We start from the raw sequence: 16,723 nt of genomic DNA on the forward strand, positions 1-16,723 counted from the left end.
TTGGCCCAGCCGTACATGGATCAAAAACCTATTTCTGAATGTGATTGTTCCCCTTCCTAGATTTCAAATACTTCGAAGACACGTCTGATGAGTACAGAGATAACCTGGGGACCCTCCTTCCACTGTGGAAGTTTCAGTATGATAAAGCCAAGAGACTGGCAGTCACTGCCCTCTGCTGGTGAGTTGATTCCGTGCAGCTTTCAATTGCTTCCTTAAGAGCGCTTCGAAAGGATGGCATGCCTTTAGTATCGCCTGGGTTGCTTTTGCTTCATTGCTTGGGGATTCATACAAAATTTTGCACAGAAGTGGGTGAAAGAGACCTGCTTGAGCTACCCAGTTAGTACACAGCCTCCAGTCTTCCCTTTTTAATGTCACTGTAATACACACACTTTTATGTGTTTGCTTGGCACAAATGGGCTCTTCTGGAATGCATTTGTGAAAGTTAGCATAACATTCCACCAGCTCATATCCCTGGCTTGAAAACAGCTGCCTTCAGGTGACCATGAAAATACATTTTTGCAAAAGTTAAAGGGACAATAAAGCGGAGGTGGCTTACTAAACGGCCTCGGTCCAATATACCTAAAGGAGCGTCTCCACCTCCATTGTTCTGCCCAGACATTGAGGTCCAGCTCCGAGGGCCTTCTGGCGGTTCCCTCGCTGTGAGAAGTGAGGTTACAGGGAACCAGGCAGAGGGCCTTCTTGGTAGTGGCGCCTGCCCTGTGGAATGCCCTCCCAGCAGATGTCAAAGAAATAAAAAACTATAACAATAATTTATTATTTATACCCCGCCCATTTGACTGGGTCTCCCCAGCCACTCTGGGCAGCTTCCAACCAAATATCAAGAACAATACAGCATCAGACATTAAAAACTTCCCTAAACAGGGCCACCTTCAGGTGTCTTTTAAAAGTAAAATAGTTGTTTATTGCCTACCTGACATTTGGAAGACATCTGAAGGCAGGCTGTTTGGGGAAGTTTTTAATGACTGATGTTTTAATGTATTTTTAATCTTTTGTTGGAAGCTGCCCAGAGTGGCTAGGGAAACCGAGCCAGAGGGGTGGGCTATAAATAAATTATTATTATTATTATTATTATTATTATTATTATTATTAACCAGATGTTGCTGAACGAAATGCATACCGTGAATTTTTTTAATCACCGATTGCAATATGTAAATGTAATCCCTTACTTAATCAGTGTAGTTGTTTAGTTTAAAATCCAGCAAGATGTTCTAAAGATCTTCAGTTGGTTCAGAGTCTCAGTTATTATAAGCCCATTTAAACATATTTCTGACAATATGCATCTTGCCCTTTCCCTCAGCTTCTTCTTGGTCTCCAACCAAAAGGGAGACACTCTTGTTGGCAGGGGGAAAGGTGGCGCAGTCTTACGGTTTGGGGTCCTTGTGACAGCCTGTTGCATGGCCCTGGGATCCTACAGCTAATCCAGGGGGTGACAGAAACAGAGGAAATCATTCTTTGTGTTCATTCCAAAGCAAAAATACGAGCATAAGAAGTGGCTGCTGGGCCAGCATCCTGTTCTCTGGGAAACTCAAAAGCAGGATTGGGGCACAAGAGGTCTCTCTCCTCCTTTGGTTTGGGCAAAAAATCATATTTGGTGTGTGGTTCAGAGACCATACTTTGCCACATTCTTGCTTGATTCTTCCCTCTGGTGTGCACAAATCAGCTTCACAGCAAAAATCACACATTGCTGTATTTTAATTAGCTAGTTAATTAATTTGGCTCTCTGAAAACTGTCAATCGACATAAGGAGCAACAGTCAGCAAATACGCTTGATTGGTTAGCATATTCCTGAACAAGCAACAAGCACATTCCAGAGGGACAAAATCCTCTTTAAATTGAAGCAGAGTTCAGAATTTGAGAAACATCTTTCCTGACTATCCTTATTAGTCCTGGTTAATGTTGTCAACAATATTTGCTAAATTCAGTGGTTTTCCAGGAAATATCCAGTCTCGTTGTTTTGCCACCTATCGCCAGGATCATAGCATTCCTGGAAATTGTAAGGTTATTTCTTTTAGGAGCATAGGTAAGATGTTTTATGCTGGGTTTGACTGTCCATGAGGCCTTGTGTTGTCTCCGCCGATGGTAGGTTCCTCTGTAGACTCTGTGGTGGAGGTCTTTCGCATCACATTATACCAGATCCTTTTAAGCTGGAGATATCAGGGATTGTACGTGAAACCTTTCGTATGCAAAACATTCATACACTCTAAAGGTAAAGGTAAAGGGACCCCTGACCATTAGGTCCAGTCGTGGCCGACTCTGGGGTTGCGGCGCTCATCTCGCTTTACTGGCCGAGGGAGCCGGCGTACAGCTTCTGGGTCATGTGGCCAGCAGGACTAAGCCACTTCTGGCGAACCAGAGCAGCACACGGAAACGCCGTTTACCTTCCTGCCAGAGTGGTACCTATTTATCTACTTGCACTTTGACGTGCTTTTGAACTGCTAGGTTGGCAGGAGCAGGGACTGAGCAACGGGAGCTCTACTCAGTGCTTTTTTTCCTAAAAAAATGTTTAAGGGTACTCTCATTTTCCTACTCATATTGAAATACTGCCCCTAAATGAGGCCAAACTTAGATTCACAAAATGTTTTGGGGAATGCGTACCCCCAGAAAAAAGCACTGTCTCTATTACTGACCAATGGACACTAGCTTTAATGAACTGTGCCTCCATCTCAAAGCTTCTAGCCGCCGATAAATCTTCCTAACGAGCTGAACTCGAAACTTAGGGAAGCCAAGTCAGGAGGTCATAGAGGCCTTTAATATCAAATATGAATGCGTGTAAAGCGATGTAAATCTAAATCTGTGCTCCACGTCCATAAGCACTGGGCGAGGGTCCCATATTTTTTTTCATCTGGCTTAAAATATTCCGGAGGAATTTTCCAAAGTGCCTGAACGCACAAAGCCCACATTGACACACCGCTGTTCATAAGTGTCTCCAGGAACACAGTCCTCATCTGTAGACCCACAAAAGTCCATTCAGATGTGAAGGAAATAAGCAGCTATCTTCTCTTTAAAAGACATCTGAAGGCAGCCCTGTTTAGGGAAGTTTTTAATATTTAATGCTGTATTGTTTTTAACATTTGATTGGGAGCCGCCCAGAGTGGCTGGGGAAACTCAGCCAGATGGGTGGGGTATAAATAATATATTATTATTATTATTATTATTATTATTATTATTATTATTATTATTATTATTGTTAACGTGCACAGTATAAGCATGTGTTGCTGCATACCATTTAGGTGGCTTACATGCTAATGGCCCTATTTTTCTTACAGGAACCCCAAGTACAAGGATTTGTTTATCGTGGGACACGGATCTTGTAAGTTAGTTTGAAAATGAGACAATAGAGATTCTTCTTAACTGATAGTGCAAGGAGAGCTTTTCAAACGTGTACCTGCCAGGGCTGATGCGTTTCTTCCTGGACCAAGCCTGCCCACTTCTGACACATAGGACACCTTGTCTCTTTGTTCTCTGTGCTGTCTGCTGAGTCCGGCTATTCTTACTGCTCCTTGCCTCTGGGCTTTTGGGGAAGGCATGGTCAATGCATATCAAAACAGTCTTCTTTTTTCACTTGCTGAGCAAGCTGTGCTCACTGCTGTCAATACTGAGCCTTGCTGCCTGGACCAAGGAGGTGACGCAGGGTCTTGCCTCTGGCTCGATTCCTGACAGCCACATATCTTCACCCTGGCACTTCCAAAGATCTGGAGCCAGGCTTGTTTTGCTTCCTTCTTACTCTAAAATGTCAGAGCGAAGAAGCAGAATAGCTTCGTGCTTCTGTTGGTGGGCAGGTGCGCAGCCTGGGAGTCACAGCTGTCCATGGAGGCACAGGTCAATTCTGTGTACAGGGCGGCTGTCTACCAGCTCCATCTGGTACGCAGGCTGAGACCCTCCCTGCCCGCGGACTGTCTTGCGAGAGTGGTGCATGCTCTAGTTATCTCCCACTTGGACTACTTCAACGCGCTCTATGTGGGGCTACCTTTGAAGGTGACCCGGAAACTGCAATTAATCCAGAATGCAGCAGCTAGACTGGTGACTGGGAGTGGCCGCCGAGACCACATAACACCAGTCCTGAGAGATCTGCATTGGCTCCCAGTATGTTTCCGAGCACAGTTCAAAGTTTTGGTGCTGCCCTTTAAAGCCCTAAACTGCCTCAGTCCAGTATCCCTGAAGGAGCGTCTCCACCCACATCGTTCTGCCCGGACACTGAGGTCCAGCACCGAGGGCCTTCTGGCGGTTCCCTTGCTGCAAGAAGCCAAGTTACAGGGAACCAGGCAGAAGGCCTTCTTGGTGGTGGCACCCTCCCTGTGGAACGCCCTCCCACCAGATATCAAAGAGAAAAGCAACTCCCAGACTTTTAGAAGACATTTGAAGGCAGCCCTGTTTAGGGAAGCTTTTAATGTTTAACAGACTACTGTATTTTAGTGTTGTGTTGGAAGTCACCTAGAGTCGCTGGGGAAACCCAGCCAGATGGGAGGGGTATAAATGAATTATTATTATTATTATTATTATTATTATTATTATTATTATTATTATTATTATTATTTCTGCCAAAACCCACCCAACTTTCCTGAGAAAACCTGCTTTCTTTCCTTTCTGACCATTGGCATTTGTTGTTATCGTTAGTCTACATGTGCGTGCGCGTGTTTTGCTTACGCGGTGGCATGGACAGGCACACGTAGCTTAAGGAAGTTATGCTGCAGCCCCCAACTCTTCCCCACTCAACTCACACATGGAACCAGAGCACAAGGCATTAAGGTGTCTTTGCCAATGACCTTCTCACTTTCTGCTGATCCTGTCATTTCTCATTGGGACAGTCAGGAGAAGGAGAGGAGCTACGCTGTTGAAAACTTGTCCGGATGAGCCCATAAGAACCACCACCTGCAAGATGAGGCCCATAGGCTGCTCAGTCCAGCATCCTGTTCTCACAGTGGCCAACCTGATGCTTGTGTCAAACCAGCAAGCAGATTTGAGCGCGAGAGCACTTTCCCCTCCTCTGGTTTTCAGCAACTAATACAGCCAGCAACCATTTTCTGCTGGGGTTTTGTTCCTGGCCCCCACTCACATTCCATCCTGCCCTCTTCCGGGTCCAGAACAAAAGCAATATGCAAACCAAAACACAGCCATCCTTGGAAATAGACGTTTATCCAGATTTTGAAGTGCTGTTCTGCAGCCAACTAGTATGTACAAAAAAATGCATATACTAGACTAAAGATATACATATACGTATATCTTTACCATACATACGTATATGTATGGTAAAGATACAAAACAAGCAGGCATAACGTACAAAAACGGGTTGTTATTAGGGGAAATTGCTTTGCAGATAGTTCTACGGCAGGCAAAATTATAAAGAGAAACTGGCACTAAAATGTGGGTGAAATTTCATAACGGCATTAAAAACAAAAAAAGCAAATTCATGTGGAAATGTGGGAAACCAATGACTGCAAAAATGAGAAACAGAGAGAATCTGAAATGGACAGATTTTCCCATCCTCACCTGAGGCTTTGGTGAGCCACTGCCCATCAGACTAAAGCAGACCTTGGCTTGATTGACAGACTATCTAACCCAGTTACAAGGCAGTTTCATGGCTTGGCCACAGGACAGGTTTCATCTGACAGCCACTTGGCTGTATGGCGAGTTGCGCTTTGAGTTGGATATTTGGCCAGACATAGCTTCTGGTTGTGCAAAGGAGCTGGGAGATGCTTGGGTTGGGAAAGTGAAGGCATTGCCCACTGGCAGGGCGACCAACCTGATGGTGGCGTAAAGTCTTGTGAATTATCATTTCTTGTTGTTTAGTCATTTAATCGTGTCCGACTCTCTGTGACCCCCTGGACCAGAGCACGCCAGGCACTCCTGTCTTCCACTGCCTCCCGCAGTTTGGTCTGGTCGCTTTGAGAACACTGTCCAACCATCTTGTCCTCTGTCATCCCCTTCTCCTTGTGCCCTCCATCTTTCCCAACATCAGGGTCTTTTCCAGGGAGTCTTCTCTTCTCATGAGGTGGTCAAAGAATTGGAGCCTCAGCTTCAGGATCTGTCCTTCCAGTGATCACCCAGGGCTGATTTCCCTAAGAATGGAGAGGTTTGATCTTCTTGCAGTCCATGGGACTCTCCAGAGTCTCCTCCAGCACCAGAATTCAGAAGCATCAATTCTTCAGTGATCAGCCTTCTTTATGGTCCAGCTCCCACTTCCATACATCACTACTGGGAAAACCATAGCTTTTAGTATACGGACTGTTGTTGGCAAGGTGATATCTCTGCTTTTTAAGATGCTGTCTAGGTTTGTCATTGCTTTTCTCCCAAGGAGAAGGCATATTTCAATTTTGTGACTGCTGTCACCATCTGCAGTGATCATGGAGCCCAAGAAAGTAAAATCTCTCACTGCCTCCATTTCGTCCCCTTCTATTTGCCAGGAGGTGATGGGCCCAGTGGCCATGATCTTCGTTTTTTTGATGTTGAGCTTCAGACCATATTTTGCGTTCTCCTCTTTCACCCTCATTAAAAGGTTCTTTAATTCCTCCTCACTTTCTTCCATCAAGGTTGTGTCATCTGCATATCTGAGGTTGTTGGTATTTCTTCTGGCAATCTTAATTCCAGCTAGGGATTCATCCAGCCCAGCCTTTCGCATGATGATTTCTGCATATAAGTTAAATAATCAGGGAGGCAATATACAGCCTTGTCGTACTCCTTTCCCAATTTTGAACCAATCAGTTGTTCCATATCCAGGTCTAACTCTAGCTTCTTGTCCCACATAGAGATCATCATTAGATCAGGCTAAAGACTCTCCTGCCTGATTGCTGGAGGTTGCAGATTAGCCTCTGCGAATCAGCCTGAACGAATGCTCTAATGCAATCCCTTGTACTAATACATTTCCAAAGCATAAAGCATCGCTAGGCACGTGTGAAGCTCACGACCCTCATTAGACTGCACGGCCTCTGAACAAATATAGCACATGGAGAATAATGTCCCAAAGTGTGTCGTCAATCGTAGCCGGGAGCTGGATTGCAGTTCAGTCATTTAAATTCTTCGATACTTTGCCTAATTTCTTCCAGGCCAGCCGGTATATCAATTTCATTTTTAATTGGCCAGCAATGTAGCCCCTTCCTGTGGCATTTATGAACAAGGAGGGAAATAAGCAGATGGAGCCTGAGAAAACTGCACTGCAGCAAATTACAGGCAAGGAGCATGGACAGGCATTGGATCTGCACCCTCCAGTGGGTGGCAGTAGATCCCTATGGATCCCTCACCTGCCATCGCTGATGCCTGTAGGACTGGTGGCCTCTCCTCAGTGCTGTGGGGCTGTGACTCTGCCTCTTCCCCATCTTATTCCACACTGGGAGTGAGGAATAAGCTTGCCTTCATGTCCATGAGGGCTAGGAACTTTTATTTTTTTTTGAGATTCCTGGGATGCTGAATTCCCACGCCCAGTACCATGTTATAATTTTTCTTCCATTGTTGAAAATGCTACTCTTTGCTTTATAAACCAGTTCTTGTGGCAAAAATGGATTGCCTGTCTCAGTCCCAATTCAAGTCCTGGGCGTATAACCTTTAAAATACATTTTGGGAATTCATGTTGCATTTTTTGGGGTGCCCTTTTACCCTCAAAAGAGCCTCATGCTTCTTTGTGCCGTCATCATTCCTGGGATGATTTCCTTTTAAACATGAACTGTTTCATGAATGCAGACACAGGAATAAGGAAGAGTTCTGTTCAGAACTTCTTCCAATGCGAAGCATATTGCGCAGCCTGCAGTTTAGTGAGTGGTTGTTCCCACTTTGAAGCAGGGGCTATTTTTGCTCAGAAAAGCACCCGTATTTCAGTCGTAAGGCCGCTGAGTGCTAGAGAAATCCCTAACAATGAGCTTGTAGAGGAGCAATAAGAACATCGGTTTGCAATGAAGTGCTATAGCCTTACAGCAAGAATGTGCTGTTCCAGTCACTGGCTGTTTATGTTCAAATTATCCTTCAATTTCAAAGCACTTTACTGCTCCCACTCAAAGAGGAACCTTCCTGTTTATCTTTGCTTCTAACATGGGAAGACTCTTCGCAGATGGAACAAAAAATGGGGCTGAGCTGCTGGTTCCAGTGAACATGACATGGAGCTTATTTCATTTATTCATTCTTTATTTTGAACAGTTCAAACCTCCTTTTCATCACCGCCAGTTTCAGCATACAGGGCAATTTAAACGCATCCAGAGTGTTGTTCTTCTTGTTGTTTAGTCGTTTAGTCGTGTCCGACTCTCCGTGACCCCCTGGACCAGAGCACACCAGGCCCTCCTGTCTTCCACCGCCTCCCGCAGTTTGGTCAGGCTCATGTTTGTAGCTTCGAGAACACTGTCCAACCATCTCGTCCTCTGTCGTCCCCTTCTCCTTGTGCCCTCCATCTTTCCCAACATCAGGGTTTTTTCCAGGCAGTCTTCTCTTCTTATGAGGTGGCCAAAGTATTGGAGCCTCAGCTTCACAATCTGTCTTTCCAGTGAGTGTTGCCTTTGTCCATGGAGTTTTCTTGGCAGGGATACTGGAGTGGCTTGCCAGTTCCTGCTCCAGGTGGATCACGTTTGGCCAAAACTCTCCACTATGACCTGTCCATCTTGGGTGGCCCTGCACGGCATAGCTCATAGCTTCTCTGAGTTATTCAAGCCCCTTCGCCATGGCAAGGCAGTGATCCATGAAGTGTCCAGAGTAAGCAATCCTAATTAAATAGCCACATGCATTTCTTGTTGTGTCTAGTTTGGATCTGCTAATATCGGACCACCAGTCAATCTATATTGTCTATTTTGGTGTTAACTAACCTGCTGCCCTCCAGATGTTTGGGACTACAGTTCCCATCAGCTCCAGCCATCGCAGCTGATGGACATTGCAGCCCATCTGGATGGCAATAGGTGGGTGAAGTCTGGCCCCTCTGACCTGCTAGCAGCAGACCTTTCCAAGGTCTCAGTCAGGTGTCTTTCCAAACCTGATACCTAAAGTCTTTTTTTTTTAAAATGGAGGCGCCATTGATTGGATTTAGGACTTTCTGCTTGCAAAGGATGTGCTCAGCTACAGACCCTTCCCTATGGAAAGAGCAGAAATGCCTGGAAAGAACATAAGTGGTGCCTGAAAATCTGCCACAATGGCCCATCTAGTCGAGCCAGCCAGAGGCCCCAAAGGGAAACCCGCAAGCAGGATTCGAACACAAGAGCACCGCGTCAATCTGTTCTGTGGATCCTACTGTCTTGATACAAATTGATGGAGAATCAAACCATGACTGAGCCCCCATACAGATTGCGTAGGTCAAATATGGCAACGCTGCAAAGCTCCCACGCTCATGGATGGATCTTATTCTAACTAGGTAGAATCTCAAGTGTCCACACTGGCCTGTGTGTTCTCTGAAGACAAATGGAAAAGGTTTTGTGATTTTTTGGAGGGGGAGGGAATGACAAGGGCCGGGGGGGGGGGGAGATTCAAGCTGGGCAACATGGAAGCTGCTTGAAGGAGGTAATTTCATGCTCCGAAATAACCTGGATCAGTGGTTCCCAATTAGCATGTTGCTGATGATACCAAAGTTGTATGTTCAACCCCTGTATGGGACAGCTGCATGTTCTTCCATTGCAGGGGGTTGGACTAGTCTCTCCCAATTCTGTTGTTTGTTGTTTAGCTGTTTAGTCGTATCCGACTCTTCGTGACCCCATGGACCAGAGCACGCCAGGCACTCCTGTCTTCCACTGCTCCTTCAGTTTGGTCCAACACATGCTGGTAGCTTCGAGAACACTGTTCAACCATCTCGTCCTCTTTCGTCCCCTTCTCCTTGTGCCCTCCATCTTTCCCAACATCAGGGTCTTTTCCAGGGAGTCTTCCAAAGTCTAGGAGCCTCAGCTTCAGGATCTGTCCTTCCAGTGAGCACTCAGGGCTGATTTCCTTCAGAATGGAGCGGTTTGATCTTCTTGCAGTCCATGGGACTCTCAAGAGTCTCCTCCAGCACCAGAATTCAAAGCATCAATTCTTCGGCGATCAGCCTTCTTTATGGTCCAGCTCTCACTTCCATAAATCACTATTGGGAAAATCATAGCTTGAACTATACGGACCTTTGTTGGCAAGGTGATGTCTCTGCTTTTTAAGATGCTGTCTAGGTTTGTTGTTGCAGCATCTCCCAATTAGACAGCATCTCCCAACTCAACAATTCTATGATTCTATGATCAATAGTTCTCCCTAGTTATTTCCAAGCTACAAGGGATGGAAACTTGCTTATCTTCTTTAAACAAAGGTTGGTTTTCCCTCGGCTGTATTCCAATCAAGTGGTGAATCTGAGAACACAGAAAACTTCACTTGTCTCTGGCTAGAGAGAAAAAGAGAAGGAAGCTACTTTCTTTCTGGTCTGCCCCCAGACATTCCAAGTTTGCTGCACCACAGGATCCTTCCTCAGTGTGCAAATCTCACCTGTCATATTTCTTCAGTTCGCTCTGGAAAGAGCAATTTATTTTCCTTCTTTAGAAGGCCTCCTTATCGCTTTTCACATGCTGCTCCCCAGCTGATGAGGATGCAATCCCAAACTGACTAATTCAGTTCCAGGCGTTCGCTGCTTTGCATCCAGAGCTTCAGATAGGCTCTGGGGCTTTGCGGAGATTGCTGCTAATCTCAGTTAATTTGTCGGGTGATGTTCAGCGTACTGTTTTGTGCAGATGAACACACATGTGTACATGGGTGCTCGTGAGAAAGCATATTCCCAGTGCATGGCTATGTTCACACTTCATTGTGTATTTGATGTGTTTCCAATGCTTGGCTTTTAATCTGTGTTCAGACAATACAGTGGTACCTCGGGTTACATTTGCTTCAGGTTACAGACTCCACTAACCCAAAAATAGTACCTCGGGTTAAGAACTTTGCTTCAGGATGAGAACAGAAATCGTGTTCTGGCATCATGGCGGCAGCAGGAGACCCCATTAGCTAAAGTGGTGCTTCAGGTTAAGAACAGTTTCAGGTTAAGAACAGACCTCCGGAATGAATTAAGTACTTAACCCAAGGTACCACTGTATTAAGGGACACGGGTGGCGCTGTGGGTTAAACCACAGAGCCTAGGACTTGCCGATCAGAAGGTCGGCAGTTCGACTCCCTGCAACGGGGTGAGCTGCCGTTGCTCGGTTCCAGCTCCTGCCAACCTAGCAGTTCGAAAGCACGTCAAAGTGCAAGTAGATAAATAGGTCCCGCTACGGCGGGAAGGTAAACGGCATATCTGTGTGCTGCATTGGTTCACCAGAAGTGGCTTAGTCATGCTGGCCACATGACCTGGAAGCTGTACGCCAGCTCCCTCAGCCAGTAAAGTGAGAGGAGCGCAGCAACCCCAGAGTTGGCCACAACTGAACCTAATGGTCAGGGGTCCCTTTACCCTTTACCTTTACCACTGTATTCTCCAAAATGCATATGCACCCTGTGGTTGCACAAAATGCTACTGTCCCTGATATCTCTCAAATCAGCTTCACATTGCTCAGATGCCTTAAAGCACTCATAATTTCTCTAGCCAAGCTGTAAACACCTTTGCATGGGATGAAGGCTCCCCATTCCCTTCAAGCCCACCAAACGCACAGAAATGAATGTAAACACTAAAGAGACCTTGCCGGGGTGAACAGTTAATGTGGAAAGCTGTGAAACGGCATTGGGGAAAAACTCCAGTAACTTCAGTGTGCTCTAAGGCAGTCACATGAACACACCACCAATGTCAGAGGAAAGCTTGCAATCTGCAATCAGCTCACTGTGGTGTTTGGCTGTGATTGCAATTATCAGTTTATCTAGCCTTACATAATCAGCGCTCCAAGCCTGCCTCTTGATAGATGATGTATCGGGGGGGGGGGGAGTGTTCCTAGCCCATCATATTTCCCTTTATGATAATGCAATTATGTTGCTGTTTTTACATGTTGAAGCAATATTTCCCACACCTCTTGAACCCCCATCTTTCTAAACTTACTCAACGCCTTCTAGGGAGCCTAACCCTGTACCACCAGCTGGAGGGGGGGGCAGGTAGCTTTGGAGACTTCAGATCAGCCCTGGCGGTCTAGAAACCCTGCACCTGTTTGTTTGGCAGAGAAGTGCATAGTGATTTCTGCATGCAGGTGTTTGTGATAGCAGCCTGCAGTTGTGCATTTGAAGATGTCTGGACAGGGAGACTGGCCTGGTACTAGCGTTCGAAGAGGAGCAAAGCAAAGCATTCATTTAACTCCCCACTTGAGAAACCTCACACCAAGGAAACAAGTCCAAAATATCTCAAGGGCACCAGGTTGAGGAAGGCTGACATGTACAAATTAGACGTTTTGCACTGAAGCTCCTCTCACTTGTCTGGTTGCTGCAAATCACAGAGCGCTTCTAAGAATCTGGAGCTAACAAAAGCTTTTGCCACTTGATGGCACTGTTAAATATTTAGTGAGCAGTAAGCTGGGGGGAAAAACAGAATGTTAAAAATCCTCGTAAAAGATAGCACATCCAGGAGGTTCAAACAAAACCAAGCACTAAAGTGATATACTCAACTATCTAATTAGAGCTTGTCACTTTAAATAACTTTCCCTATGGATGCTATCTGCAGCTAGGATTTCAGTAGTCCAGCCACGAAAATTTTTGAAAATCTAGATTTGTCTTTGTGGTATAAAAACTCATAGACTTTGGCTATTGCTGAAAAAATAACATACAAATTGTAGGTGTCCAGAGTGATGCAGAACCCAGCTTCTATATCATCTTATGCTTTATACTTAGATGATCAACATTCACCATTTGTGCCAGCTTGAGAAATATGCATATATTACTGTGTTTCTCCTTCTCCTCCTCTTTGGTATGACGTAATGTGATGGGACGATGAGCTGCTTGTGCGTAAAATGCAAGTCCCTCAGAGTTTGATCAGGTTTTCAAACCTCTGCCTGTGACGGAGCCCCTCCAGCATGGCTGCGTCAATCACTAGTAGAATCCGAAAGTGGCTGCTTTCGGAATCGTTTCCAACATAAAAGCTCTTTAACGGAAACACGTCGTCTGGCCTCTCGGCGTGACAGTTTCCGGCGAGGTGTGGGTGTCCCTATAGGAGGTCCTGAGACCTCACCACTGTTTTCGCTGGAAGCGTCTCTGAGCCATCCCTCCGACTCACTTTCCCTTGGAGTTCTTGCTCGCCCTCTACTGGTTCCCTCTTCCGCTGCTACTCCTCTCTCAACCTCAGTGAGCCTTTGCGCCCCCGGCGCTTTAGATGGCAGTTCCCTGACATCCACCTCCCCTCCAGGGCCCCCTTCACCCCCTCCCGTCTCCTCCCCTACTGGCGGTGAGGAGGTAAAACCCCTGAAAGAACCTCCTTCGTCTTCCGACGTCGCGAACACTTCCCTCCACTTGTTGCTGTTCCTACTCTCTCGGTAATCTTCGTCATCGGAGTCCACTCCCTCTTCCAACTCCGACTCCGCGAACCCTTCCATTTCCTCTTCCTCATCGGTGGTGCCGAAATACTCCCTCCTAAACCTTGCTATCGGCTGAGGTTTCCTCGGGAACCTTTGGTGGAACGTTTCTGTTAAAACCTCGTCATTGACTTCCTCTGCATTCACCCAGGTGTTTTCTGACTCCGGTTCCCCTTCCCACGCCACCAAATACTCCACCTGATTTCCCTTCCACCTGGAATCGAGGATTTCCGCTACATGGTTGCGGCGTTCCCTCTCTTCCAAGGCTGGTCCCCTGACGTACTCCCCTTCACGTCCCCCCCTGTATGGTGACAGTAACGACCTGTGGAACACTGGGTGCAATTTCATGTGGTTGGGTAATCGGAGTTTGAAAGCTACCGGGTTGACCTGCTGAATGACCTCAAAGGGTCCCAATCTTCTGGGCCTCAATTTCTTACAACCCCCTTTGAACGGCAACCCTTGGGTTGACAACCACACTTGATCCCCCACCCTTATGGTTTCACCTTCCCTTCTGTTCTTGTCTGCCTGCTTCTTATATTGTGCCTTAGCCCTTTCTAAGTTGAGCTGGAGCTGATGATGGATCGCTTCCATCTCTTCTACAAAATGTTCAGCCGCTGGGACGCTCCATCTCTCCCCTCCTTCCCCTGGAAATGCCCTGGGGTGACACCCGTAATTAGCCAAAAAGGGACTCATCCCTGTGGACACATTCTCCGCATTATTGTAGGCAAATTCTGCCAACGCCAACTTTTCGACCCAATCGTTCTCTCTGTCATTGACATAACACCTCAGATATTGTTGAAGAATGCCATTTGCTCTTTCCGCCTGCCCGTTGGTTTCAGGGTGCCGGGCAGTTGAAAAATTGACTTCCACGTGCAGCAAGCTCATGAGCTTCCTCCAGAACCTGGAAGTAAATTGTTTGCCGCGATCTGAGATCACCCTCAAGGGAGCCCCGTGCAACCTAAAGATGTGTTCTACAAACAACTTCGCTGTTTCTTCCGCTGTGACTGCATGTGAGCATGCTACAAAGTGGCACATCTTAGTTAACAGGTCTACTACTACCATGATGGCTGTTTTCCCCTTGGACTTTGGCAGATCCGTCATAAAATCTATTGATATCGCTTCCCAAGGCCGTTCTGGTGTGGGTAATGGTTCTAATAACCCTGCCGGCGCCCTTCTTTCCCCTTTGGCTCGCTGACATTGGTCACACCCTCTTACATACTCCCTTACATCTTCCCTCACCTTAGGCCACCAAAATTCCCTGGTAACCAACCACATGGTCTTGTGTTGTCCAAAATGTCCCGCCGTGGGGCTATCATGCAACTGCTTGAGTACTCTCCCCCTCAATTCACCTTCGGGTATATACAGTGCCCCTTTGTAATACAATGCCCCATTTCTTTCCTCAAAACCTCCGGGGCTCTCGCCCTCCCCCCTGAGACCTCTGAGCTTATCCTGGGCATATTCATCATTTTCCGTTTCCTCTACCAGTTCTCGTTGCCCCACCAGCGCCGCCCCACACACCCAGCGGTCCTCAGGGATGACATGTCTCTCTTCGATCACCCCCTCCCCTTCCCAATACTCTGGTTTGCGTGAGAGCGCGTCCGCCCTGACATTTTCTGGGCCTGGCACATAACAAATTTCAAAGTTGAATTTGGAGAATTCCTGTGCCCATCTCACTTGTCGTTGGTTGAGCACTCGAGCTGTTCTCCAATACTCTAAATTCTTGTGGTCGGTGCACACTTGCACCTTGTGTTGTGCCCCAATTAATAAATGTCTCCACCTCCGGAATGCTTCGTGAATGGCAAGTAGTTCCCTGTCATACACCGTGTAATTCCTCTCGGATTTATTCAGCTTCCGCGAGAAGAAGGCACACGGTCTCCACTCCGACGCACTCCTCCCCGGTTGAAGAAGGACCGCCCCTACCGCCCGGTCGGATGCATCGGTTTCCACTCTCATGGGTTTTCGTAAATCCACATGCAGAAGTTGTTCTTCCGAGGCGAAAGCCCTTTTCAGTTCTTCAAAGGCTCGATCCGCCTCTACCGTCCAAACAAATTTCTTCTTGCTGCTGAGGCAGTCGGTGATGGGCGCCGTCAAGTGGGCAAAGTTCTTGATGAACTTCCGATAAAAGTTCCCAAACCCCAAGAATCTTTGCACGTCCTTCTTGGTCTTCGGTGTCTTCCATTCCAGTACCGCTTGGACCTTGCCTGGATCCATGGCCAATCCCTTGTCTGACAAGCGGTACCCCAGGAATTCCACCTCCTTGGTATGAAACTGGCACTTCTCCAGTTTCACCCACAGCTGGTTGGCTTGCAGCCTGCCCAACACTTCTCGAACGTCCCTCACATGCTGTTCCTCATCTTCCGAATACACCAACACGTCGTCTAAAAAGGCCACACAATTCTTGTAGAGCAAAGGTCCCAGAACGTGGTTTATAAAAGCTTGAAAACACGCGGAGCCCCCTTGTAGACCGAAGGGCATAACGAGGTATTCAAAGGCTCCCAAAGGGGTAAACATGGTGGTCTTCCATTCATCTCCCTTCCTTATGCGTATCAGATTGTACGCCCCCCGCAGGTCCAGCTTTGTAAAAATCTTTCCCTTCCTTCTTCCGCCCTTCACTGGGATTTGAAACTGCGCGCGCCCGCGCTGTTCCAACTTCCATCGGCTCTGCCGGCGGGAAAGGTGGCTCTGGAATGTCTGGAATGCGGAACTCCCTCCAACGGTCTCCTTTCCCTTCCCGCTTTTCCAAAGCCCTCGCCTCCTGGCGCGCTCCTATGCACAGCGCAGATTTGGTTAACTGATCCATAGACTCCGCCCTGGGCCCCCGGGAAAGCTCATCTTTGACGGTTGAAGAAAGCCCCTCTTCGAAAAGCATTTGGATGGGCTCCGCCGATAGGTCCCACCCCAATTTATGAATCAGCATAGTAAACTCAGTCCAGTACTCACGGACAGATCTGCTTCCTTGCTGGCAAGCCATTAACTGCCTTCGCACCACCCCCTGCTCAATATCGCTGGAAAACATCAGGTCCATGGCACGAAAAAACTTCCTCGTGTCCTTTAGGATCTCATTATTCGCTGCCATCAGGGGTCTAACCCAATCCTTCGCCCCGGATTCGAGATGGCCAATCACAAAAGCCACTCGCGATTCCTCGTCGGGGAAGTCATCAAACTGCAAGTTTAGAGCGTATTGCATCTCTGTTCTAAAGGCATGATAGTTCCTGGGATCCCCCCCGAATTTCTGCACCAATCCTGGCACCTTTCTGGCGAGCGGGGTGGTTTTCTCCTTTCCCTTTTCTGCATCCTGAGCCCTCCTCTCCTCAAGCCTCGCC

The 16,723-nt window shown here is 47.1% G+C and overlaps 1 protein-coding gene across 1 annotated transcript in view; it reads left to right on the top strand.

Moving 5' to 3' along the window:
• DNAI1 (dynein axonemal intermediate chain 1) overlaps positions 1–16,723 on the top strand; it is a 156,462-nt gene that overhangs the window by 47,335 nt on the left and 92,404 nt on the right. The window contains exons 11-12 of the mRNA XM_081929717.1: positions 61–178; positions 3,288–3,331. Coding sequence (XP_081785843.1) covers positions 61–178; positions 3,288–3,331 — 162 coding nt within the window. The remainder of the gene's footprint in view (positions 1–60; positions 179–3,287; positions 3,332–16,723) is intronic.

This window comes from Podarcis melisellensis (genome assembly GCF_964234715.1).
Source record: "Podarcis melisellensis genome assembly, chromosome: 11".
NCBI classification, from domain to species: Eukaryota; Metazoa; Chordata; class Lepidosauria; order Squamata; family Lacertidae; genus Podarcis; species Podarcis melisellensis.